Below are 25,663 nucleotides of genomic sequence, written 5' to 3'. Positions count from 1 at the left end.
AATTCTAAGTCATTTCCTCTATCAGTAATGCGTCTACCAGAGGATTCCTCTGGTCATTATCTTTTATTAGAGCCTCATTGATGACTGTATGTTGAAGTACTGAGGAGTTAGTCATTTGAAGTTTGTATATCAGGTGTTGTCAAAGTGTGCCATTTTGAGACGCCAAATGGAGACTTTGAATGACAGACTTGGACAACACCTGTACATCCTCATAAATAAACACAGGCACATGCAGAGGGGCTGGAGAGGTGAAAGGGGTTTGAGCCCCTGTCCCTTTTATCCTTGATGCCCCTAATGCCCTTTTTAATTTTTTTTTTTTCAAAAATTTTTTTTTCAATTTTTATTTTTTTTATTTGTGTCAGGAGGACTGCTTGCGGCCCTCAGGAATAATATTTAGCTAAATATAATATTTTAGCAAAAAATAAACTAGTCTGGCTGCCCTCAAACTCTCAGAGTCTCCATGTTGTTCAGACACCGGGCCCATGGTGAGGATGAGGGGGGCAGATCTGTGCCCTCTAACTACCAAATTATGGGCAAGAATATTTTTTATACACTGGTTTGTGAACAAAAACGTAGGTCTGATGAAGTTAGAAAAACGGTTTCTATTTATTTTTGTAGTAGCCCTCACAATAGCGGGAAAAAACCTGCCTTCGCCCATAAACACAGAAACACTTCAGCTGCAGAGAAAACTTCTGACTTTAACTTAATCAGGCTGCTAAATGTCCGGTTCGCTACAGGCAGACTGAGTTGGTCCTACCAACAAATATAAAGAATGTCTGTCTTTATGTAAGATATCCTGATATAAAACACGGTTCTGCGACTGTCACCGCAAGTCGCGACGCAGCTCAAAGCCCCGGTACCACCGGTACCACCTGCTGGCTGTTCGCTCTGCTTCTCCTTAATGTTTCTACCAGGCGGGTTAAAGCTGCTGCTGACGGGATGTGGGCAGAAGGTGAGCGGCTGTAAATAGAAGTTATTGCAGCTGAAGTATATAAGAGCTGAAGTTGGTGATGATCTGCAGAACTCTGTATCACATGGTAAATTATTGGAACATGAATTGCTTGGATATCCTAAAATACCTTTTTTTAACAAGCTTATATTTGTATAATATCAGCTCCTTCTTGAGTTTTCTGTTGGACAGGGATCCAAATGAATGACTCAAGGTTGAGGAATCTCCATTAGAAAAATGTCACACATCCAACATTTAGAAGTGTCCCTTTCCGAAAATGTGAAATAGCTCAATGATTTATGCTAAAATGACCAATCTGTCATGCTCACTGGTAAAAATGGATGAGGATGAATAATTCAGCCATGAATTATTTGTATGTAACTGTAATATTTAGTTAATTTTTTTTTACAATGTAGAGATAAAAATTCATTTTATAAATTGATCTTAAAGATGTTTTTTTATTATCTAGTGAAAGATTGGATTTGTTTTACTTGTGTTAAGTGGAGCCATGTTGATCAGCATTTTTATTCCTTTTGACCCGCTCTGGCCTCTGTCGTGTTGGACCCAGCTCCTTCCTGAACGCCTACAAAGACTGGTTATGAAAGCAGAGGCCTCGGCACAACTTAATCCCTCTGCATCAAAGGAAAATATGCCCTTTCTTACTGTCCACTTGACTGCTGGAGGCACCCCGTCCCTCTGTGTGTAGCCGGATTAACCGCATTATTGTCTCCCGGCTTTGAACTTCACTAGGTGGTGCCAAAGGCTGTGAGCTAATGTAGCATCGCAAACAAGTCCGCCGCGCGCCTTTTCTTTTCTTAAGAAACTTCTGTTTACTCAAAGTTTTTTTTTTTTTTGGCGCTTGAGTGCACTTTGACGCTCTGCTTCCTCACTACACACACCCACACACACATATACACAAATTTAAAGCTACACAGTCACACCTGTCAACTGGAGCCACGCGCAGTCTTAAGGACAGCCAATCAACACGCAGAGGAGGAGGAGGACCTGCTTTTCTTCATCAATTTTTCTGTTTTCTCACTCGGAGGGTGTTCGGCCTGGAACACTTCCAGCTACAAGCGGTCCCACTGAGGTAGAGGGGACCTGGCTGAGGAAAACACTCTGTCCTGGAAGAAGAAGAAGGAAAAAAATCAGGTTGTGTGTGCGGTCTTGTTTTATTAATATGCTCTGTGCTCTCACCGCGGCCACATCTATTTTTTAACGTTTAAGATGGGCACCGACTTGCATCATGTCCAGCCAACCATGCTCGCAGATAGACTTCCCGGGCCTGCCTATTATTTGTCCCACTGAAATATTAACACCTATCGCGCCGAGGTAGATAAGGTTGTGATTTGCGTGGCGTGGCGTGGCGTGGCGCTGTTACCTGTCTGTTCAAAAGAAGAAAAAAAAGGTCGGCGTTTGTTCCTTCCCTAACAAGCAAACAAACTGAATCTCTCCCTCTCTCTCTCTCTCTCTCTCTCTCTCTCTCTCTCTCTCTATTTGTCTCACTCGGGAACCTGCGGCGCAGCAGGACATCAGTCATTACTGAAGCAGTTAGGAGAAAAGACCTTCAGCACAAAGCTGCTCTGCCTTTCATGGAGCTTGACATTTTCCACATTTCGTCACATTATACGACCGCGAACTTGAACAACACAAAGAAATGTTTTTTTTATTTATTTATTTATTTTTAGCGTGGGATTAAAATGATGCGTGTTTTTTTTTCTTTTTAACATATTTTATACATCGAAATCAACAAAAGTTTATTCACCCACTGTACCAGCAGGTAAACATTTGGTTAGGTTTATGGAGTTCATTAACTCTGACCATCACAGTCATTTTCAACATTAGTTTTCAACCATATATAGTGGGTTTTTTTTTCATGTAGGCCAAAAATTAATTACAAAATGGTTTTCAAATGACTAGAGCACCTTCTTCCACACAGTTGCAGTGTCTTCTGCTTCTCCTTGGTTTTCATGATGATGTTTGTTCATAATGTGGATTTTTGACCTTTGTTAAAATTTTGGGCAGAACTGACTGATGTTCTTCTAAGGCCCTTAGAGTTGCTGTGCAGATGGATTATCTACAAAATATATCCTACAGACAGCTTGGTTGAACTGGATTTTATTTGAGGGGATTAAAGTCAGAACAGAAACGCTTTCCAAACTTTTACAGTTTTCTTACTATAGCCTTCTGATTTACAGTCATGCACGACAGTGAACTCATTGTAGCTAGAAAAAAAAGATTAATCTCAAACGTTTTTTAGAAAAAACAAGAACATTTCTAAGTTTAAAGGTATAAAATTTGCTAAGAAAAAAAATAAATTTTGAGATTAACCTACAAATGTGACCATTTCAGAATTGAAAAGTTAAAGCATTGCTAGAAAAAACTCAAAGTTTGAGATTAATATCATTTTTTTTTTAGAAAAAATAATAATGGAAATTTCTGAGTTTGAAAAGTCTAAAATTGTCCATTTTTTTTTCTAGAAAATTTCTGAGATTAGTCTCAAAATTTCTGAGTTAACAAATTTTCAACTTTTTTTTTTTTTTTAGCAAATTTCAGAGTTTACCAAATTAATTTGTCTTTTTTTTGCTATCTACAATTGTAGTTATTCGCTACTTTGTAATGTGACAGACAGGTGGCGTAACATCTGCATTTTCATTTTTTAACCTTTGGAGGACTGCCGGGTGGAGCTTTTTGCGTGGGCAGCTTCAGGCAGGACAAACACGGATACGCGTCCAGGCAGGTGTTGATGTCGTGTATCATCGTCTTCCACAGAGTCTTCTTGCCGTAGATGAGGAGCATGGCCGTGACGGTCGCGTAGACGGACGTGATGAAGAGTGTGACAGCCAGGGAGTTCTTGTGTTTCACCACAACGTCGTAGTTGACGTACAGGTCGACGGCGAGGAAGATCAGGAAGTTCCCCACCAGGGCCAAGGACATCTGGACCACCCGCATCTCCGAGTCGAGCTTCGGCGGGTGGGCGCCGTTGGTGCTGGCCTTCATGTGGCGCAGGTGGATGACCAGGTGGACGGAGATCGAGATGCAGCACTTCAGCATGACCATCCCGGGCAGCACGTCCGAGAGGAGCAGGAAGATCACATCGTAGACCCGACCGGTGGTGGACTCCGGCAGCAGAAGTCCGCAGTCCATCTCGCTGGTGGCCTCTTGGGTGTGGTTGTCCATGTGGAACACCACCAGGATCGGCATGCAGGTGGCCAGGCCGAGCAGCGGGATGACAAAAACCGCCAAGGTGGCGTGCTTGAGGATGGCGGCTTGGATTTGGGTGTAGCAGTGGTTGGGCGTGCTGACCAGCTTGGTGCTGTAGTAGAACGTGAGGAAGCTCGTGTCCCAGATGATGGTGAACTTGAGGCTGGAGATGATCACCAGCAGGACGGTGTAGAACATCTTCACGATGTGGCAGTCACTGTCCACCTCGTTCATGGTCATCCAGGCGTAGCACATCAGCTGGTAGGTGACGTCGGCCGCCGCCAGAGCCATAATGATGATTTCGCTGGGACTCCTGTCCTTCTTCCCCGTCTGGTTCCACAGAGTCATCAGAAAGATGTAGACGTTAAAGAAGATGGTGGTGACGGCCGTCAGGCCCGTCAGCACCCACAGGGCCAATTTGCTTATTTCGAACATATCGGGACTCTCGGCACCGAACGCATTGGAGCCGTAAACTGCTGAGAGTAATTCAATAACGCCGCGTCAGGCGTCTTTGTTGGTTTTGGGGGGATGGGGCGGGGGAACTCTGCGGCGGCTCGATTTCGCTGCGTTCAGAGAGATGACAAGGAGGCAAAGAAAAAAAAAATTAGGTTCACACACTTCAAACCAGACGATTCATCACTGGTGTGACAGAATAAAATTGGCCACAGTCACTGTCAGAGAGGGCGCCTCGGGACAAAAACCTCATCTTTGGCTTTTGAAATACAGAAAACAGACCCAAATAGGTTTAGATAAAGTCTTCCATTACGGTTTAATCGGAAAGTTAGATGGTAACGTGCAAATTAAGCGTAAATAAGGCAATGAATGTTTGTAAAAAAAAAAAATTAAAATTTACCTGAAATGAAGCTCCAGATGAATTATTTCCCACTTCTTTTAACTTTAAAAGTTTTTAAATTAGTAGTTTTATCTGCAAGTGAAGCATTCTCCTGTCAAAGGTGAAGCCCTTTGAGTCAGAAATTCCCTCGCCAGGATTTATATTAAATCATCTAATTTGCATCTAATTTCTGACCTCAGGTAAGTGGTGAGGCCTCATTTGCATGGACTCTGGCTGGGCAGGATTTTTCCTTGTTGTGGGTGTCCGGCTACCTTACTGTACGTCCATCAGCACTGCATGACGGCTGAGTCGGCCCGCAGACCGCCGTCTACCGCATGCAAATAGCTGTTCCTGCAGCGGCACCGCACATTTACAAACCGCAGACCAGCTGCACACCTGTTTACCTGATAAGGGAAGCGAATAATCACAAAATTACCTTTGGGAGGCGTCCGTGTGCAGGCGCCTTATCATTGTACGCCGTGCGGTGGAGGAGGTGAGGTTTGTGGACAGACTCTCAACAAGTCTGAGCTCTTTAAATGGAAGGTAATTTTATCTGTTTGGAGGATTTTTATTTATTTATTTAACTTGCAATGATGAGAGACGATGAACCGTCCAAGGATGTACGAAAATAGCTTCTGTATCAAACAGGGATGAGAAATTATTCGTTTCCAAACTAAAGACAGGTGCCGTTTCACCAGGGACGTCCTGCAGCGCTCACTGGTTTGCATCTCATAGGTAAAGGTGTAGTTTCTAGTGACATCACATTGTCATTTTGCAAATTTGTTAATTATTCATACCTTTGGTAGATTTATATTTTTGTGTTTGCGTCTTTCAGCGTGTGTGAAGCTTTTTGCATGTTTCCACCAGAGTTTGGAAACACCAGAGACAAAACATTATTTTGTCTCTGGTGATGAGTTCCAGATTTCTGAGGCTGCCGTCACACTGATCTGTAACTCTCTCCATAGATTCTCTGTCAGGTTAAAGTTGGGGTTCTGGCCAGGTCTGCCGACGCTACTTTCAGTCAGCAGAAAAATGTTGGTGAGGTTAAGATTACTTTAAACTCAAATCTGCCAAAGTATGAACAACTTTGGGCCAAGATGAAGATGGTCAGTTTCTATCAAGTGTCTCCTTGAATGCTGAAAATCCCCTTATTCTTCAATAAACGACTGCGGTATGACACGTTTTTTTTTTATTTTTTTTTAGCATTTTTAAAAAACTTTCAATATAATGATATTTCCGCAAAATTAACTTAAAGAATCTTATATGTTTTGTAGCAGGGGTAACAGATTTATAAATGGTTTGTAAATGTTGCCTGCAGTAGGTGCCGCTGTTTCTCTTTATTCTAACTTTGAACACACTGAGATTGTTTTGACAGTTAATGACTAGTTTGAAAATAAAAAATGGATTTGTGCCATGTTGAAATATCTTCAATTAAAAATGCAACCGTAGCTCCTGCCAACAGTATTTTACAAACCTTTACATCACAGCTTTATTAAAATTTGTTCTCTAGGTCATTTTGTTTTCAGTTAAAATCTCATATGGACACTTATTTTTAATTAATGATTATGGTTCATGAATGTCCAGAGAGCAGGAGCCGGCCTGCTGAGCTGACAGCTTCTCTCAACTCCAGCTTGTTTTTTTCCAGGGGCTCCCATTTCTTCCCAGGTTTTTTTTTTTTATTTTTTTCTGTGCAGGATGGGAAGCTGAAGGGCCTCACTTCTAAAACCCTGAAGATATATTTCCTAAATATTAGAAGCTCATCAAAGAGCCTGTTTGATTATTAGTTGAAGTCTTGGCAGGTCGTCAGTTGACAATGAAGTACGGGATGCCAGAGCTGCCAAGCTTATGGGTATCGTGTTGGGTGATTGGCCCAGTGCTAAATAGTTTTAGAGGGAGAGCTCCTCTGAGGACTTTAGTGAAGTTTCCAATTACAAAAAAATTAACCTTCTTCATCTGAATGAGCTCCACTGTGAACCTGTTTGTTGTCATTTATTTTTAATTTCACTTCGCTATACCTCTAAAAGTGTTATGTAGAGATAATGCCTCTTGTTGTGAGTGCTGTCTATAAAGGTTGGCATAAATCAGCATAACTATATTTTTAATTTGAAAATTGTTTTCATGCAGAAATAATTTCCAAGACTTTTTTTCTTCTTCTTTGCATCACAGCATGATGATCTGTGCTTCTAACCTCTGCATATATTTTTGCCATCTATGGGATTTCATTAGGTGTCTTCCTTCCTCCCATAATAAAAAAGCATGCATGACTGGCTCACTGATAACTCCAAGTTAGCCTGAGGAGTGAGTGTCATGTTGAACCAACGACGTGTGCATCCAAAGACGGGATGCATTAAAAGTATCTAACTATGCATCAGTAAACGTCGCAGCCATATTTGTCATCAGTTCTTGTTTCTTCGCATTAGCACACAAAAAGAAATTATTTCCTATTAAAACATTTCATTTCAGCCAATGGTGGAAAATCTTTTTTTACACCGCAAGTGTCAATTTGCCATTAAGAGAAGCACAAAAGTTGACAAAGTCAAACACAGCAGAGGTGCAGCTAAGGTTGAACGAGTACAAATAAAACAATCCTGCTATATTAGCACAGGATGGCTTGTGCCCTTGAGAGGAGCAGGAAAAGAGGTGTTTTTTTTTGTTTGTTTTTTTTTTTGTTGACATCCCACCAACTTCCAGCTCCATTCTAGGTGCTGTTATTAATTCAACAGGCTTTCTGAAGATGGGATCATAGCATCGCAGGGCGTTTTAGAAGAGGTTGGACCGCGGGCAGAGTGCTGACTCTGCCTGCTGAGATGTCAGCTGCAGGTTAGGGCTGCAACTGTTTGCAGTCAACTAATAACCAGTTTAGTGGCTGTTTTGGGGGGGATAAAAATGCTGGAGGAAAAGCACAACACAAGAAAGCAATTTTGCAGATCTTTCTTCTGCTTAAAAAAATTCAGAGGGAAACACAGGGAGGAGGATTCTGGGCACCACAGTCACCTCTTCATCCTTACGCTCTGACTCACGAGTAGCTCAAAGTTCAATTTCATATTGATCTACAAACACACTTGAGAGCTGTCTGTTTTCTCACTTTGAGTTTGAAAGCATAGATTTTTTTTTTGTTTTACCCTTGCTGAATCTCAAAGGTCAGGATTTGAAACTTCTTTTTGGTTTTTCCAAAGAATGATAGTGATTGTGACTGATTTACACTTTGGTTTAAGATTTTATGGCACTAGTGACCTGCAGCAGAAGTAATCAGGCAGGAAATGGACATTGAGAGAAGAAGAGAAGACATGACACAAAGGTCCAAAGGTCAAGAATTGGATCCCGGACAACTATAGACTAACCGTATTTATAGAGTCTTGTCTCTCCTGGTCAGTCTTATGTTCCCAGCCGTTTTTATTCATAAACATTTATGAATTTAGTGTGTGTATCAATGTGCTGCAGCACTCATTTCATTATTTAACAATGTATTGGTCTGCCTCTCCCAAACTTAACCCAAAGCCAAACAGCCACGTGATTGCAGGAAGTTCGTATTCTCACACACCTCGCTTTAGCCTGGGGACGTATCCTGCCGCCATGTTTTCGTCACTGGTAGATGAAAACATGGCGGCATAGTCCATGGCATGGAGATAATGCTGACCGAGCATGAAAGATGCCAGTAGACAATCTTGGTAGGCATTTTGTAAACAATAGTACAAATGTACATACATTCGTCACCCCATCCGATAAAAGTGCTCGTTACGAGTATTCACATCAGCTGCGGAAACTAAAAACCGGTTAGTGGACGCGGACTGGTTGAAGCGAAACATACATGTCCACAAACTTGTGACAAAGCACACAACGCTTTGCACAGACCTCTATCGAAACGAGCCTGGCGTCAGGAAGCGGAGGGCGACGCCTCCCAACGGGATGACAATTTTCATCACGTAACTAAGTCAACGAAAGCCGATTTCGACACTTCTGATGAAGTATCCGAAAGACTTGAGTTCATTTTAATAAGACTAAAGAGATTCCTGAAAAACCACAAAAACACCAATAGGTAAGCTTGACACAGTGAGGTCAGGAGTCTGTTCTCTTAGATGTTTCAAACCCAGACTCATCCACTGTTTTGCCAGAAGAAAAGACATGATTCGTCTCTACATACTACATCTCCACCACTCTCCAGAGTCAAGCATCACTCTTACGGTTTGTATCCCACACGGTGGTCGAAGGTTTTCTTTCATACATGTTCAGTAAATATTTCTATACACTTCCAGAGCTGATCTGAAGGATAAAAGTTTGGAGGTCTGCAGCAACTTCTCTTACTGACCGAACTCTGTGGTTTTAGGTTGACCAAAACTTTGCTGTCCCAAAATATTTTTTTTTAATCTGTACATGTTTAAAAAAAAACAAAAAAAAAAAACAAGAAAAAACAGTATTACATACAGTACTTTTGAATGAAGGAGATAAAAATACCTTAATGAATTATTCAAATGCTTGTTACATATATTTTACATAAAGTTTCAGCTAAAATGTGTGCAAGAGCGACTTAAACGACGAGGACCTGTCCTTCATATGAATGCAGAGAAGAGTCACAGTGTGGCACTCCCACTGGGATTGCACTTTGAGTAACTAGCATATTACACGTGGCATTTTTCCTTTACCTAGCTTTTCATATTTTACATTTTGTACAGTTTTGGCCTTGCTAAAAAGACACACTTGCAGCTAAACTGCAAATCCGTATCGCTCATCATATTTCAGAGAAGTTGCTTTGTCCCCTGCTATGCTTGGCGAGTTGCTGCTGCCGGTGTAGATGGGACCCGATTCGTGGATACTGGGCATATGACCCCTTACAGAACTGTACTGCACCCCCTGGTGAGTACGGTATCCCGCCATCGATTGGAAACTGGAGTGCCTGCTTGACTGCCTGCTGGCGGGTCTGCTCTCCGGAGCAGGGACATCCTCCCTGTGAGAACAAGGGAACAAAAAGGCGTATCTCCATTAGATCCTGCTCCAATCTGGGCCCAAAACTCTCGCCAGCTGTGATGTAATACCTAATTTCGTTTGCAGCCTCCTTTTGGTAGCGCTTCTTCTGACGGCAGACGATCAGGAGCCAGATGAGAATCAGGAGGAGGATCAACAGCAGCAGACCACCTATCACCCCACCAACTATTTTACCCACATTATCGGTAGCTGGAAGAGAGGACGCAGAGCAGAGACGTCAAACGTCTGTGAAGCCTCTTTCACAAGAGGGCTACATCGGATTTTTAAAAAAATTATTTCACATGAGTACTCTGGCAAAAAACAGCATCAAAATTAAAAAGTAGCTTCGGGATAGTCACATGATCCGAGTAAAAATTGCACAATGATTTCATTGACGTACGGTTGTATGCACGCAGGTTGTATTTGCACTGTGCTTGTCCGACTGAATTTTTTGCCTCGCACACATACGTCCCGGTGTTGCTGTCCGTGTGGTTCTTTATCACAAGCTCTCCACCTACGTCTAAATGAAAGGCAAGATGTTTCAGGACACACCTAAACCAAAGAAGCAACGTCTGCCGTTAAAGGTAGGTCTGCATACCTTGCGTCGCAGTGGCCGGCATCGCACCACCGGTCTCTCGTGTCCACACGTAAGTGAGAGGAATGGATCCCTTGGAGGATTTACAGCGGAGGGTCACCGTGGCTCCTTTTTCCTCACCGCCTTCAACCCAACACTTCGGCACGGAGGGGGGCACTAATGATGAGACGAAAGAAATTCAGAGCACGCTTCTTTGACACATTTCCACAGGTCAGAGCCAATGACCGGCAAGCACTTCATTGGGGTTTCATGTGATCGGCCAACAGAAAGTATTGTTCAAGTGTGTTGCTGCTCTGAGTCTATACTTTCCTGAATAACCTGTTGCAGGATTTAAAGCTCCAGATCTTTTGGAGTATGTCTCCGCCATACCGTTGCGTAGACTACCATGCTAGAAGCACGCAGGGAGTGCCACATTTACCCTTTCTGTAGAGTTTTGTTTATTAATGTTTAGGTTGTTTTGGATGCTGTGCCACTGGAATGATTTTTGCTCTTCTGTTTTTTGCAACAAGGTGTTATTTTTACAACTGGGAGCAGCTGATTAGCATCTCAAAAGCTCAAGTAATACCTGAGCTACGGGCAAATACACCGCAGGAGTTGAACAGAACAGAGATTTAAAGGGGAGTGGCAAAAGCAAATGAGGTGGATTAGCAGCGCTATGGAGGAATATCATCTCTGCTGCCAGAAACTGAGTTTCATCGGGTTTTCATAAACTATTTTTTTAAGGATACCGACAGCTCCTAGAGATCCATTCTGCGCACAACAACTCTGTGAAGACGCTTGAACGATATGAATTACATTTAATTTCCTTTCAGGATGAATAAAGTATTTCTGAGTCTCAAACGAGACTGAACATTTTGTCAATTCTTCTTTGTAAAATAACTCAAAGCCTGTCGGACTGGACTGAGTGCAACTGTGAACATTTACTTTCAACTCTCACTACAAATCTTTAACAGGGTTTATGTCTGACTGAACAGACTTTGATCTAAATCATTTCCTTGTAGCTCAGGCTGTTTCAGGTCGCAGTCCTCGCAGAGGAGATAGTCTCTATTTAGCTCAATCCATATTCTGTATTAACCAGTGTTCCAGTCATTGAATAATAAGTATAGTCGCACTGCACATCACCATCACCGTGTTTCACATTTGGGATGGTAACCACGGTAATGTCCAGAGGTTTTCTGCCCCACAAAGGATTTTTGCAATACTTTTTAACTTGATCTGTGACTCTTGCCCAGTCCAGGTTTGCAGTTGTTGGGATGCTTTATAGCCCAACTCTGCTTTAAACATCTCTAAGACTTTCTTCTAGACCCGTCCGATGAGTCCCTTTGTCTTCATAAAGTTGTACGTTTACCAATGTTGTTTAAAAGAACCTCTCAGGTCTTCAATTGCTTGATTTGAGAGCAACTGGTTCCTCTGGATTTTCCTTTAGGGTTGTCAGGGTTAAGGTGGCTGAATGCATTACAATCTTCCAATTTGTACGGCAAATGTTGGGAAAAACTCCAACTTGAAGCTACCTTCACAATTTTGTGTTTGTTTAATTGGACAGAATCCCTAGACATATTGAAGTTTGTAGTTGTGATGCAAGAACATGTTGACTGTAATTCCACCCATCCATTCATTTATTCATTTTCTTTACACCCTTGTCCCTTAGTGGGGTCGGGAAGGGTGTTGGTGCCTATCTCCACCCAACGTTCTGGGAAAGAAGTGGGGTACACCCTGGACTGGTCGCCAGTCTGTCGCAGGACTGTAATTCCCTGAGTCCAATAGGGATGCTTTGAGAAGTGTGAGGCCCACACCTACAGCTAAAAAAAGCCTTTGTGAAGTAAGAGCTTGGACATTCCAGGTGAATGACGGCGACAAATGGAGAGATACTAAACAGGTAAAACCGGTAAAAAAAAAAAAAAAAAAAAGCAGAAGTTCCTCCTTACCCAGCACAACCAGAGTAACTTTTCTCATGTCCACACCCGGAGCCTTTTTCACTTTACACTGATAAGTGCCCGTGTCAGAGGCCTTCAGAGCCGAGATGGTGATGGACGCGTCTCCCTGGTTCGGTTCCGTCGAAAATTTCAACCTGTCTTTAAACTCCGGGTAGTAGTTGTGCGTCTGGCCCGCTGCGTAAGACAAGAGCTGAGATGCAAAGTTTTACTGTTAGCAGGTTGTTTTTAAAGTTCTCAGATAAACCCTTTAACATCCAAACTGAGGCCCAGCCCCCCGATCTGAAGCTCACCAGCTTGTCCTTTTGCGTCATGTCCGGGCTGACGTTGGACCACTCTATGTCCAGCTCTCCTTTGTCCTCTGCAGCCGGTGTGTAGGTGCAGCCCAGGTCGACAGATTCCCCTTCCGCTTTCTGAACAGTCTGTGACCCTGACGATGTTATCACCATCGCCTCTGTGACAGAAAGGAGGTCCAAAATATCTCTTTATTAACTCCTCAAATCCACTTTTTTTTCCTCCCCCTCCCTCCAAAATTTTAATTTCATCAAAACCACATACACATAAGAGGGGTAAAATGATTTAAAAAAAAAAAAAAAAAAAAGAGAATAAAACTAATTTCACTCAGAAGTGCATTAACAAGTTTTTCAGCTTAATGATATTCAAGCTCTGGGCCAGAGCTCCCGAGAATGCTCCGGGTGGGAAAGGAGTACCGATGTGAGACTAATTGGCCTCTTAAGTCAACGGAAGATTGAGGGTTTAGAGCTGGAATACAAAAAAAAAAAAAAAAAAAAAAAAAATTTAAAATAGCTGAAGTTAAATATATTCTCTGAAATGAGCTACATCCTAATATAATTCTGGAGGCTCATTAACCGGAAGAAATACACACATTGGTAAACTATGATGATAAACTCAGTGGGAAAAAAAAAGAAAAAAAAGCAGAACTAAAATTGAAAACACACTTGACAGGTTGCAGTTTCACCGTCTGATCAGAAACGCCCCGGTGACTCACTGTTTACAGCAACGACTTTTAATTACCTCGCCACGTAAAAAAAAAAAATACCTACAAGTTGTGATGGTGTAGAAATAAATTGCGACACACCCAGCTTTTTCATCGGACCGTGAGAAAATACATCTCTCACAATTAGATCTTTAACCTTCACTAAGTGCATAAAATTGAGTTTAAATCATTCGCTCCTGTGTTGACGCTCCCTCTTTAACCCAGCATTTAAAAAAAGCAACACACAAAAAAAACACTTCAGATTGCAGCAAAACAGACAAAAAAAAAAAAATGTGTCGCAGGTATTTACGAAGGTATGGAAATGTCAGACGTGATGAGAGGAGGCAGGAAAGCAGCCCAAACTAGTCAATCAGATGTTTACACAGTGAAACAGCCCCCCTGGGCACAACAATGTGGTTTCGCCCCCCCGCCCCCCTTCCCCCACCTCTCTATTTTAGGAGGCTTGCCAGTGAGCCCAGTCACTAAGCTTGATACAAAGAGCTGAACATATTTAAATCCTTCTCACTCTCTCCCCCCGCTGACGTGGATAACACGCTTCTTCACTGTTCCACACAGGGAGCATCACAACTTAATCAATCCAGCCTTTTTCTCCAGCACAATCAAGCAGCTTGAAAATGTTGAGGTGCGGATGCTTTCGTTTTAGTCTTTGTTTCAACCCGCATACCTGCTTGCATGTGGCTCACTCACTGCATTTTACTTCTGTCATTGTGAGGTTTGTAAATTGACATAGAAAGCTTGGAAGGAGCCCAAGAACTAATTTTTTTTTTTCTCTCAGGGATGGAAGAAAGAAAAAAACCCTGTCTCTCAGGGTTATACACACAACGCTCTGATCCTTAGCAACAGGAAGAAGAAAAAAAAAGAGAGGGATGAATGTTACTCAAGGTGCTCATCAGACACCTGCATTTATGTATGTGGGTTTTTTTTTTGTTTTGTTTCGTTTCTGAGTGTCTGGAATGCAATCCACCAATCAGATCAGAACTGAAACAAATATCATCATCAGCAGCAGCAGCAGCAGGTGGGGGTGGGCTCATCTGAAAAACACAAAGCAGTCTGTGTAGATGTGGAAATGAGGCTCACCTGTTCTCGGCCGCATTGCTGTGAGAAGCAGCAGCAGCAGCACAGCCACCTTCGGCCACATGCACACGGGATCCATCACAACCCTGAGAGCAAACATGACGTTTATGAGCAGAGGAAGAAGAAGATAAATAAATATTCTGAAAGTTACTTCAGTCACAGCTTGTTATCTCTGAACGTTTTGTCCTTCAACGTGAACTGAACAAGAAACATATAAAAGAAAAAAGAAAAACAAAAAAAAAAAGAAGATGCTGTTTTCTTTAGCTTTTCAATTCACAAAGTAAGGTCTGGAATAAATCATGATTTACCAGAAGCCTAACAAACAGGGTCCTGTCTGGATGCACCGCAAGAATATCAAGATCTGTTGATCAATGAGAAGAAAGAAGAAAGAAAAACACTGGAAGCTCTGATGTACCTTAAAGAGACGTGGGAAGGAAAGAGTCCAATTTAAATGTGAGTCCTCCGAGGCCTGTTACTGCGTCCCTGCTGGGGGTGAGAGGGAGGAAGGCTTGCTTGTTTTGCTCTCAGGTGAAACTCAGCAGCTGTAAACTATGGCCACACCCTCACTGATCACAGTTCATGTGCGTGGCCCCTCCCAGAGCTGCAGAACAAGACTGACTTCCTTCAACCTGCTTTTATGGGCTTAAAGTTCCGTTTACTGGAACTCAGCGCCTCCATGTTGTAATTCAAAAGGGGAGATTACGAGAAATAATCACAAATAGCAGCACTTTCTTCTTTTTTTTATTAAAAACTTAAAAGCGACATAAAACTCTTTTTTTTAATTATTAAGTCAGGAATTTAAATACCTGCTAATTTTAGAAGTAGTTTTCAAAACTTTATTGCATGTTATATGGTTTTGTCATTCAACTTTTCTTTTTTTTATAAAATAAACAGAAAAAAAATATCAAGCTGATATTTATCTATATTGGTCAGGCTATCTGCTGCAGTAAAGCCTGCGTTCAGCTGCTTGACAGACATGCCAGTTTGTAGAAGTTTTTAATATGGGAGATATGACTCTCCACACAGGGTGCCTCAACCTTAGGAGGCGGCATGAGCTCTATGAGAGCTAAGTAAATAAATAAAACAAATAGTGAAGAAATATAGCTCACTGGCAGCAATAAATAGATGTAAAGTGCTAGTGATGCGTTCTAAGCCAGAGAAAACTCAAGAAGTATGTCTCAAAGACTTACACTGTGGGAACTGCATGACAGGCATTTTTTTTCTTCCTGGTTTTAAAACCACAACTATTTCAGACATTGGACTACCTGCGAGGGCCGTGCTTATCTGACTGATACTGCTCAATATGCACTGAAGTGTGTGTGTGTGTGTGTGTGAAGCGGCTGATGACAGAGATTAAATATTGTTCACTCTCGAGTAGCTCAGTAACTATGTTGCCGTTCATGTTTTTGTTTTGTTTTTTCCGCTGTTCGTCGTCCACCATGATTTGTTATTGGGAAGCTGTGCATATCTCAACTTCCTCCGCGCAGGCTCACCTCTCGCTGATAGGGTTCTGAATGCTGTAAATTTGGTTTGGCAGAAGTGCACTAGTCTAAAATAATGACTGTCTCGCTTTATGGTTTTTTTTTTAAAGCAGCATAACAGAAATAACTAAGTCTGACAGGCCCCACAAGTTGTTTTCCCCTAATTCTACCTCTTTTTTTTTTCTTCTTTTTTTTGACAGACCCACAAAAACACACTCACGGTTGTTGTTCCTCGCTGACTGACAGACGGCAGACAATGACAGCAGTGAGGATTTGACGGCTGCAAATTCGGGGATGTAAATTGCAGCGTGACAGCTGCTGCTGCTGCTGTTGTTTGTGCTTAGAGTACAAGTTGTTGTTGTCTTTTTTTATTTTATTTTTTTTTTAGATTTCTTGTTAAATGATTGAGATTATCACAAGAGCCGCAGACGGCTTGAATTTTGTATTGAACGTGAAGGATCTGAATCACAAAATCCGACAACGAACTTAAAGGTTGGAAGGTTTTAGTGGAATTGCTCAGCATCGATTACAGGAGAGCGTACAGCATGATGGGAGCACAGGGTGTGACGTTGGCCATTAGGAAAGTTATGCGCTGGTTTAATGCGATGCTGCCAATAATGTTCATTAAGGAGATGAACAAATTAGTAGCGCTCAGTATGAAACATGATCAGAATGCAAATTCCCAATCCGCCCTCCTCTCTCGCTCTGAGCTGCATATTTTCACGCCGTGACCTCAGGCTCACTGTGTTGAGTGGCACCAGGCCCTGACAGGTCTGCTTTGCATGGTGTTGCAGAGTTTCTGTGTTTCCATTACAAGTGTGAGCAAATCTTTGTCTATTTTCTGCCAATGTAGGGGGGAAAAAAACCCTACAATTTCGCAATTGCGGTGTTCCCATTAAGTAAGAAATGAGATTGAAATCAGGGGTGAATAAGCTTGTTCAAGCGCTAAGTCATTAAAAACCGTGGCAGCGACAGATGTAAACAGTTACATGAGATTATATTCATAATTCAGCAATGGCGCTATCGCTCATTATCTATTAACCATCAGAGGAGACGCCAGAGTCTTATTCAGGCTTTGGAGGAGTTAGAAGCTCCTCGTTTTTAAGGGAGCAACTACTTCCTCCCTCTCACCCCCAGCAGGGACGCAGTGACAGGCCTCGGAGGACTCACATTTAAATTGGACTCTTTCCTTCCCACGTCTCTTTAAGGTACATCAGAGCTTCCAGTGTTTTTCTTTCTTCTTTCTTCTCATTGATCAACAGATCTTGATATTCTTGCGGTGCAACAACTACGTTTTGGACAAATGGTAGTCTGGAATTTTACAGAAGAGTTTACTGGATTAAACGCGTTCGAATGACACACCGGTTTTTATTATCTGCGCTACACAAGCTCTGTTGGAGTCAGCTAAATACTGTCTGAAAAAAAGAAGTAACTACAAACCAGAATGTTATGTATTTGGTAAAAGCAATACATTATTCAGTGGTACTATTTTGTGTTCTTTGTGGAAGAATACCAAGTGTGGTGTATGAGTTCATTGTTCTCCCTATGTTCTTCAGCAAAATGTCTAATAAAGTAAGTCACATTCCACTGAGGTTCTGTTGAGGAGCTAACTTATGAGAAAGAACATAACGCAGAAGAAGAGTACTTCCTGTTGTCTTCTTCGCCAGCGCTAACATCCGGCTGTTGATCACGTGACTCCCGTAATGCGGGGGGAAAAAGTGCCTCCATTGCGGCTCTGTGACATACATTGAGTCGATACGGCTCATCCCCGCGTAACAACTTTTATGGAAAAATGTAAGTATTTTTTGATACATTTCCTTTAAGTGAATTTATGTTCATTTCAATTTGCGTAATTGTATATAGTTAATGGAAACGCAGCTCCTGCGAAGTATGGCTGCCTCACAAGCAGGTGTGGCTAATTGCTCTTCTTCCTGCCCCCAGGTGGTGATCCTGCTGGCGCGTGGGACCGAGCCGCGTGAACGAAACAAGGCCGGATCGGATCACACAGACATCACAGACCGCTGAACAAAACGACAACAAACAACACAGGTGGGGATTCAGACAGGCGGATATGAAAATGCTCTGAACTTGTTGCATCCCGGCAGCCCCGCTTTTTTTGTTTTTGTTTTTTGTTCCCCTGTCACCCGGCGTCTTCTTAATTATCCCGGTGGATGAAAAGCAGCCAGACTTTGGCAGCCTTCACAGCCAAGGCCTGCTTCCGTCCGCATTCATCTTTGCCGAATTGGCAAAAGGCGACCTAATCAGACGACGGGGTGGGGAGCTCACCACCTTGACGGATCTCCAAATTACATGTAAACAGCGTAGCAGGGGAGGAAACAAATGACCAACACACGGACGGGAGAGGCTGGGGGGAAATCGTGGCTTTTGCCAGCAGCCGTGCTCAGACAGCACAGCGTCGTGAATCACCGTGCGTCAATGTCAGAGAGCCTGTTAGACGGACGTATTTGTCTTCCAAAGGTGGAAAGTTACTAAGATGAGGATGTCGCCTCTGGCAGGAAGGAGGGCATTCAGTCAGACCCTGGAAGAGAGACGCAAGTCAAGTACAGCCAGACACCATGTCCCTTGATATTAACAATTACTGCTTCTCTTCACTTTTTATATATATCTGTACAACAATCAGAGTTCAATTGTTCTGCCCATACGTGCCCACTTTGCAGTCTGTTTGTTGCTGGAACAAGTAAGCTTTTGGACAGAGGAGAATCACCATCTTTAGATTTAGTCACCATCCAGAAGGAGCTTTTTTATCTTGTACCACTTTGAGTACAACACCCACCTCGAAAGACAAAGACAGCAGGAAATATTGTATATCAGAACTAAATAAGTAAAAGATTAGAGAATACATCATTCTTAAGTTCTCCCTAAAAAAACATCAGCTTCCCAAAAGGGATGTCTCTGATAGTTCTGAAGTGGTTTCTGTGGAGTTGGCCTCAGTCGGGGTCCATCCTCCAGGAAACGGACTCCGTTTGGAGAACCAGCTACAAGTTTCCACTGAGGTGTTCAGCTACTCAGAGCTGAGCAAGTAACACTTCACAAAACATCCATACTGTCTTTTTAACGGAGAAAAGATGAATGGCATCTAGTGCTGTCGTCTTCTAAGCTTGACATTATAATTAAAATGTAACGAATTAATTATTTTATAAATTCTTGGTTACCTTTTTATCCAATAAAACAATAAAGCATGAATATTTTTGTTACCTTTGAGCTAGTTTTAAGAAGTACTGCTATGCTAAGTTTCTTTATTGGCTTTTTACTGGAATCAAATGATTTTTAGTCTCATCAGACCAGAGTAGCAAAACTCATAGTTCTAATCTTTTTCCTGTCTTTTTTTTTTTTAAAACATGCCTTATCCAAAGCTGGAACAGTTTGTCCAAAACAACAAACAAAAAAATACACGAAGACCTGACATTTTGCTTTTGGTTTGTCATATTTAAGTCTGCACTACATTTCTAATATTCCTGTAAGAACAGTCTGAGTCAAAAATGTGCTAGTTTTCGTCTTCAGTTGAAACCAAAAGTTTGAATATGTGGTTTGAAAGAATTAGCTGGAACATTGTAGATTGAGCATTTTGACATAATTATTATTTAGGATGGATCAAACTTACCCTGAGTTAACTTCATCTGATAACATGAAGCCTGAATATATTGCAGCATATTCGCTCCTTTAGTGTTTTGTGTCTGTCATGGAGAAAGATAGACTTAAAAATGTTTTCAGTCTTTTGGAAATTTCTGTAAAGAGCTACATTTCCCAAGAAAGATGGATGGAAAAACCGAGGCTTTACCGCTTGTAGCCTAATGCTAACTGTGCTAACTGCTTTCAAAATATGCTAAAAATGTCAGCTCCAAACCTTTTTTTGTCTTTGTTTTAAATGAGTAAAAACTCAGTGACTGCTCTCTCACTCGCAAGCTACAACGTTGTCTCTGCTCCTAATATGAAAAAATTAAAACCGCTGACAGCAGAAAAAGCAATAAGAAACAGTCTGAGCAAAACACAGTGTCAGCTGATATCAGTATTGGCAGCTCATAACTTTCCAAAAAACCACAGGTTGGAAGTCAGCCACAAATCTCTGCTAGGTGCATCTTTATAGTTAGAAGAATATTAGATTTAGATAAAACCACTCTTGTGGTGATGCTCCAGGTAGTTCAGTGGTAGTGTGCCGCAGCAAGAGGTGCTTTCTAAGGGTCGATTCCTGCATGCCGTCTCCTTCTCTTTTTCTCCTTCTCCCTGTCATGTTACTGATGAATAAAGGCCGATAGTGCCACAAAAACCTTAAAATCCCCCTCCAAAATAATCAGTTATGGCATAAACTGGTTGCACGTCGGCAAGATAATTTTCTTTGGCAACTGTAAGGTTAGGAGGATGAATAAAATAGTTATTTTTCGGAGTATGATCCATGATTAAAGTTAAAATACATCGCATATGCCTCGGGAACATCATGTCCCATTTAAAGCTTTTTACTGGTGGATGTCACCACCACAAATTGTCACATATTTATTTATAGAACAACCAACTTGGGTGATTTTGGAAGAACTTTGTCATGTCTTCAGCTGCCCTGAAATGCACTGCAACACGTTTTCCTCTCTACACGATGATCAGCTATCATGTTTTACGGAGCCCTCTAAAGGGAAAGGGGATTTTTTTTTTCTTTTGCGTTCCGTCGTACCAATGTACTGATCAGTCCACAGGTCATAATTAAATACTGTAAGCCTTTCTTACAGTGGCCATTGTACTTTCTTGCTTTCGTGAAGTTTTTCCATGTATGTTAATATCTCGTTGTGAAATATCTTAAGTTTTATATCATTTTCTTTAGGATAGAAATGCACCACAAACCTATGATATAAACAGAAACTTTCCATAAGTAGGAAAGAAGGAACAACTACATTCAGACTTGGACTATTTCTGAGTTATTATCTCAGGGTAATAAAGTCATCTGACAGTTTTGATTGTGTTTATTGTGTTGGTAGCCTGAATGGTTTAAAGGACGTTTTCATGTGGAGTCCCTCACACAAACAGACATAAACACACAGTGAATAAATAAATGTTCAGTTTTTTGCACCAAAAAGTTAACACATTTTCACTGACACTCTTTATATGTGTATATATTTGAAATGTTTAATTGACATTCATGATCTTGTACAAAATAAACACAGTTAGATGGAACGCAAAAATATTGAGGGCACGCAAAAGAAATTATTTTTTTTCCCCATGTCCCCTAGAGGGCTCTGTAATGTTTTAACCTTGTGTGTTAGGGGAAAAAACCTGAGATGATGGTGAGACAGTGGAGGATAAAGGTTGGGGGGATGATCTTTTCACTTTACCTGGAGACAAAGCAGTGAAAAGTTATGGGGTTAATACTTTGAACAAGAGACTGAGACCACAAATAGAAGGCATGCCAGTAAATCACTTTTACTGCAAATCTCTGTCTCGTTGTGCTCAATTATGCAGCATTATATCATCAGCAGGGAGTCCAACTAACAGAGAGAGAGTGCCAAAAACTTATCCTGTCTGTGCAGACACAACACTTCCCGAGGACTGAAATTAGAGTGCAGCAGTTAAATCCATGTGAAACAAGAAGCCCTAATGAGCCTTGAAGCGTTAAAATACCAACTTCTAGACATGAAAAGGCATCTAAAACAAGAAGGTAAAGAGGAATTTACCATCCATGCTTTTTGTTTTTTCTTCTTCCTGTGTTCTCAAGCCGGACACTTATCCCACACACATACACAAACACTCAGCCTGCAGCGATATGAGAATAGACGGTGGACTCCATAATCCAATAAGTTGTGCTTCTTGTGCTAAACCCAGTGAAGTCTGGCACACAGAGGGAGACCGTGGAGAGTTTGGTCCTCTAAGCCTGGCTTCCAAGGAGTGGGATGGAAAACTGTATCCTGCGATCAAAGAACAATAATAAAATCTCCGCCGCGGTCTTTGCCGTAATGACGGCTCTTATTTTCCCATAAACATCAGGGAATTATTTAATGATGCCATTCCGAACTCATTCTTTATTTATTTCTATTTCTTCGTCGTCTTCTTCAGAAAACACAAATTAAGAGAGAGGCGCGGCGGACTCGGCCACCAACCGTGCGGTGGAGAATAACTGGTGATGAGGATGAGATTGGACGGAAGACGTTCTGCCTCGCTGTCCGTCGTATCATCAGTCAATAGGAGGCAGGCATTCATTTGGAAGGGAAATTATTTCTGGAGAGCTGAAGCTGCTCCGAATGGATTCGCCTACACTCTTAACTTGAAACCGACAGAAGAATTCATGCAGTAATGGCAATTTTCCTCCACACATTTGTATGTGGAAATTAATTTTGAGTCTATTGATGCTATTTGTTCTCCGTCAGAGCTGCAAATTGGCGAGTGCGACTTTGTTCCCTCCTCGGTCTTAATAAAAGCTTTAAAAAAAAAACCAAACCTCGCTTCTCTCATGGTTTGGAAGCGACGCTCGCTCTCATCGTTTGCATACTGCTGCTGTCTGATCTTGTTATTTAAAATGTGGCCAAGCTCAATTCTAACTGCAAACTGGCTGTGACCATGAATCTAGGCCATTGTTCTACTTTTTATTTTTTTTAAAAAGTGCTTTAAATTGAATTTACAATTTTCCTCTAGTTCACTACACACAGAAATAGTCTCTCATGATTGCAAGCAGTGCAAAACCTGCTTAGCTGAAGCATTTTTGGTTTCCATTGATTTGCTCAGGTAGCAGTTTGACACAAGGATTACAAAAGGGCAAGAAGTCCTCACAACCTGACACTGAGGTGTTACACAGAGGTGCACGTGAAATCAGATAACAGCTACGCCTTCAAAAAAAAAAAAAAAAAAAGAGAAACAGGCAAAACCAAAAGCTGAAAGTACTGGTCGTCTTCTTCATGGCTATCTGAGAAAATATGTTGGAAATATGACTTATTCAGCCCTACAGGTTCTGGTAGAAATTTAGAGCAAACAGAGAAGTTGAAGGTCGAGCTTGATTAGCTCATTCGATCAACTCAAACCACTTTTTAATAGATATCTACCGTCGTCTTTATGCAAATTTCTCTTCATATTTACATCGCTTTATTGGAGAGTGTCACCTTTTCTATGTATATCCCACAAACAGTTGTGCTTGGGGTTTCTTAGTAACTCCAAAATACGCTTAGTGTTGAGCCAAAGAACTTTCCCAGTTGCTTTCTGTCAATCTAGGACGTTACAAAGGGTCAAGAGGGAGAGCAAATTGACAAACCAACAATGACAGAAGAAAGGAGGCTAAATTGAAACATTTGATTTGAATTTGTTGAAGGTCACACTGCTATAAGAGGCCATACTGCTTTTGGTTTTATTAAAATAGAGATTGATCTGTGATCATTTTAGGAGGAAACCAACGACAGAAAATAACCTGATGTAACTGCTGTAAACTCATCACGTAGACATCATCATCAGCAAAACTCTGAATATGGCTTCGTCACATTTGAGTTGTGTGTTGTTGTTTGGTTTTGAATAAGTCCTGTGGTTTATGTCTTTATTGCTTTTTTAAGCACCACCTTAACTTTGACCGTCGCTCAGACGTCTCTGCGGAGGCACCCTGCCCCCCCTGCAGGGGAAGCTCAGCCGTGATCCATGTGTGGGGTTACCACAGGTGGGTCAGAGCAGAGCAGTAAATCGAGACCTGCCCTTTTCTGACTCTGGTCTTTCGTCATGCGTCAGACCGGGTCCGTCTCCTCACTGGAGGAAACGGTCCACATCAATTCTCACTCTTTTATTTCTAATACTCACTAAAAAAAACAGCTACACCTCCATAGTGCCATTAACCTTCTCATCCGGTGTTGGACTGTTCAAGTGTCAGAGAAGGCAAATGCTTCTTAAGTGCTTTTCCTGTTATACATCTGTGGTACTTTAATAGAGAGGCGAGAAATGAGGGCATAGAAAATGCAACTGAAGTTCCTGAATTGGGATCAGATACTGCGTTCCAGTTACGAAGTCTGAATTTCAACATGGCGACGCCCATAAACATTGTTTGCAATAGCTCTTACAAACATGATTTTAAGTTTTACTCTCCATAGGCAAACACCTCTTTTAGTTTGTTCAGTTTAGAGTTGCAGACGTTTCATGTAACAGTAGTTTTCAGATGCACTTTTTTTTTTGAAGTGTCTTGTAAGGGAAACGTAGTTTCACCACTGCTTTACCACTGCCTTACAAAACCACAAAATCTCATCAAGTAATTTGGTCCAACTTCCAGCGCAAATATCTTAGTACACTTGAAATAAGACAAAACTAACTTACAAGTAACTCTTAATTTAAGTCAATAATTCCTTAATATTGATGAAGAACTAGTTTCATTATTTCACACATATTTTCTCATGTTACAAGTGAAACAATCTGCTAATGGAAAAGTACTTTTTCATCAATATTAAGGAATTATTGACTAAGAAAGAAAGAAAGCTCCTAAATCTTTCTGGAAAGTTAGTTTTGCCTCATTTCCAAAATACTTGGTAACACTTTATTTGAAGGGGGGTGAATAAGACTGACATGACACTGTCATAAACACCTGTCATGAACATCAATAAGCCTTCATGAATATGACTTTTGTCATAAAGCGTCATTCGGTAAATTATGACACTTTTAATACAAAGTTGACATTATTCAAAATGTCTTTGTTATAACAACTTGACATTAACCAAGAAATCATTACTGATATAAATTTGTTATAAAAGTATTATTGATTGCACTTTAAAAATTTGGTAATTTTATGTTATTAAAGGTAAAGTTTAAACCAAAATCCTACCAAATACTTGGTAGGATTTTGTGTTTTTGCAGTGTGTTGGTGCGAAACGCGAAGTCCGCTTTAAATGTCGTAAATGGAGTTGCTCCCAGTTTCCCAGCGTTCCAGGTTTTTTTTAATCCAGCTTCTGAGTGCATCTGGAACACAGCACAAACCCTTCACACTGCAGCTTAAACATGTCAATAGCCAGATTGTATTTTCCCCTCCATTGACAGACATGATGGTTATAACATTAAAAAAAATATGGCTGGAACTAACACCAAGACACATGGAGTCCTACCTCTAGTTTTGTTTTTCTGTTGTTTTCTTCTTCTTCTTTTATAAACTGCTGTTGCTGCTGGTATAAAAACATACACCCAGAAGGTTATTCAGATGAATGAGCGATGTGGGCGGATGGGCCAGTGCTAAACTGAGCTGCCCATTCTTGCTGGAGAGAGAAAAAAAGGAAGAGTTTTGACACCAGACTAGCTCAACTGAAAACACACAGATGGCAAATATCACCCGGTTCAATAGGGATTACACGGGCTGAACCATCCAGTCTGAGCAGTTTTCCTGTGAACCGTCTCATAAAAAAAAGAAACAACAGGAAAGGTTCAAGAGAGACGACCCAAACAAACTTGAAGTGTTTAACTTTAAACATGTTGTAACCTTCAAAAGGGTTTATGCAAACAGAAAGTATGACATTGGAGGAAAATGTCAATAAAGACCAAGGTTTTTGTTCCATTTCGCACCATAACTATAACAAAAAATGTCGCATTTATCATACATTTACTCCGTTTATATTAATCTATTTACTTTTTCTTTCTTTTCTGCTCCTTATTGCTCGTCTAAGTCCAGGGAAGCA

At 41.3% G+C, this 25,663-nt stretch overlaps 3 protein-coding genes and 1 long non-coding RNA gene across 4 annotated transcripts in view; 2 read left to right on the top strand and 2 right to left on the bottom strand.

The window, feature by feature from the left end:
• The first annotated feature begins 26 nt into the window (after window positions 1-26).
• LOC107836760 (uncharacterized) overlaps window positions 27-25,663 on the top strand; it is a 573,704-nt gene continuing 548,067 nt past the window's right edge. Inside the window, exon 1 of the long non-coding RNA XR_001662713.1 lies at window positions 27-133. This is a non-coding gene — a long non-coding RNA (uncharacterized LOC107836760). The remainder of the gene's footprint in view (window positions 134-25,663) is intronic.
• tas2r202 (taste receptor, type 2, member 202) lies at window positions 3,479-6,525 on the bottom strand. The gene has a single exon (XM_016673803.1). The coding sequence runs from the start codon at window positions 4,586-4,588 to the stop codon at window positions 3,602-3,604; it is 987 nt and encodes a 328-aa protein (XP_016529289.1). The 5' UTR covers window positions 4,589-6,525; the 3' UTR covers window positions 3,479-3,601.
• Window positions 9,352-15,098, bottom strand: vsig8b (V-set and immunoglobulin domain containing 8b). Its single transcript, XM_007557032.2, has 8 exons — window positions 14,978-15,098; window positions 14,566-14,648; window positions 12,764-12,924; window positions 12,465-12,663; window positions 10,543-10,695; window positions 10,345-10,464; window positions 10,016-10,154; window positions 9,352-9,927 (listed from the first exon to the last, which is right to left on the bottom strand). The coding sequence occupies exons 2-8, from the start codon at window positions 14,639-14,641 to the stop codon at window positions 9,687-9,689; spliced, it is 1,089 nt and encodes a 362-aa protein (XP_007557094.1). The 5' UTR covers window positions 14,642-14,648; window positions 14,978-15,098; the 3' UTR covers window positions 9,352-9,686.
• The window catches only part of LOC103141389 (leucine-rich repeat transmembrane neuronal protein 4), a 113,348-nt gene continuing 105,390 nt past the window's right edge, over window positions 17,706-25,663 (top strand). Inside the window, exons 1-2 of the mRNA XM_007557029.2 lie at window positions 17,706-17,837; window positions 17,985-18,092. The gene's annotated coding sequence lies outside the window, so the exon portion shown is untranslated. The remainder of the gene's footprint in view (window positions 17,838-17,984; window positions 18,093-25,663) is intronic.

This window comes from Poecilia formosa, unplaced genomic scaffold (genome assembly GCF_000485575.1).
Source record: "Poecilia formosa unplaced genomic scaffold, Poecilia_formosa-5.1.2 Scaffold82, whole genome shotgun sequence".
Lineage (NCBI taxonomy): Eukaryota > Metazoa > Chordata > Actinopteri > Cyprinodontiformes > Poeciliidae > Poecilia > Poecilia formosa.
The sequence above is the reverse complement of the archived record's forward strand: the minus strand, read 5'-3'. Positions and strand labels throughout refer to the sequence as shown.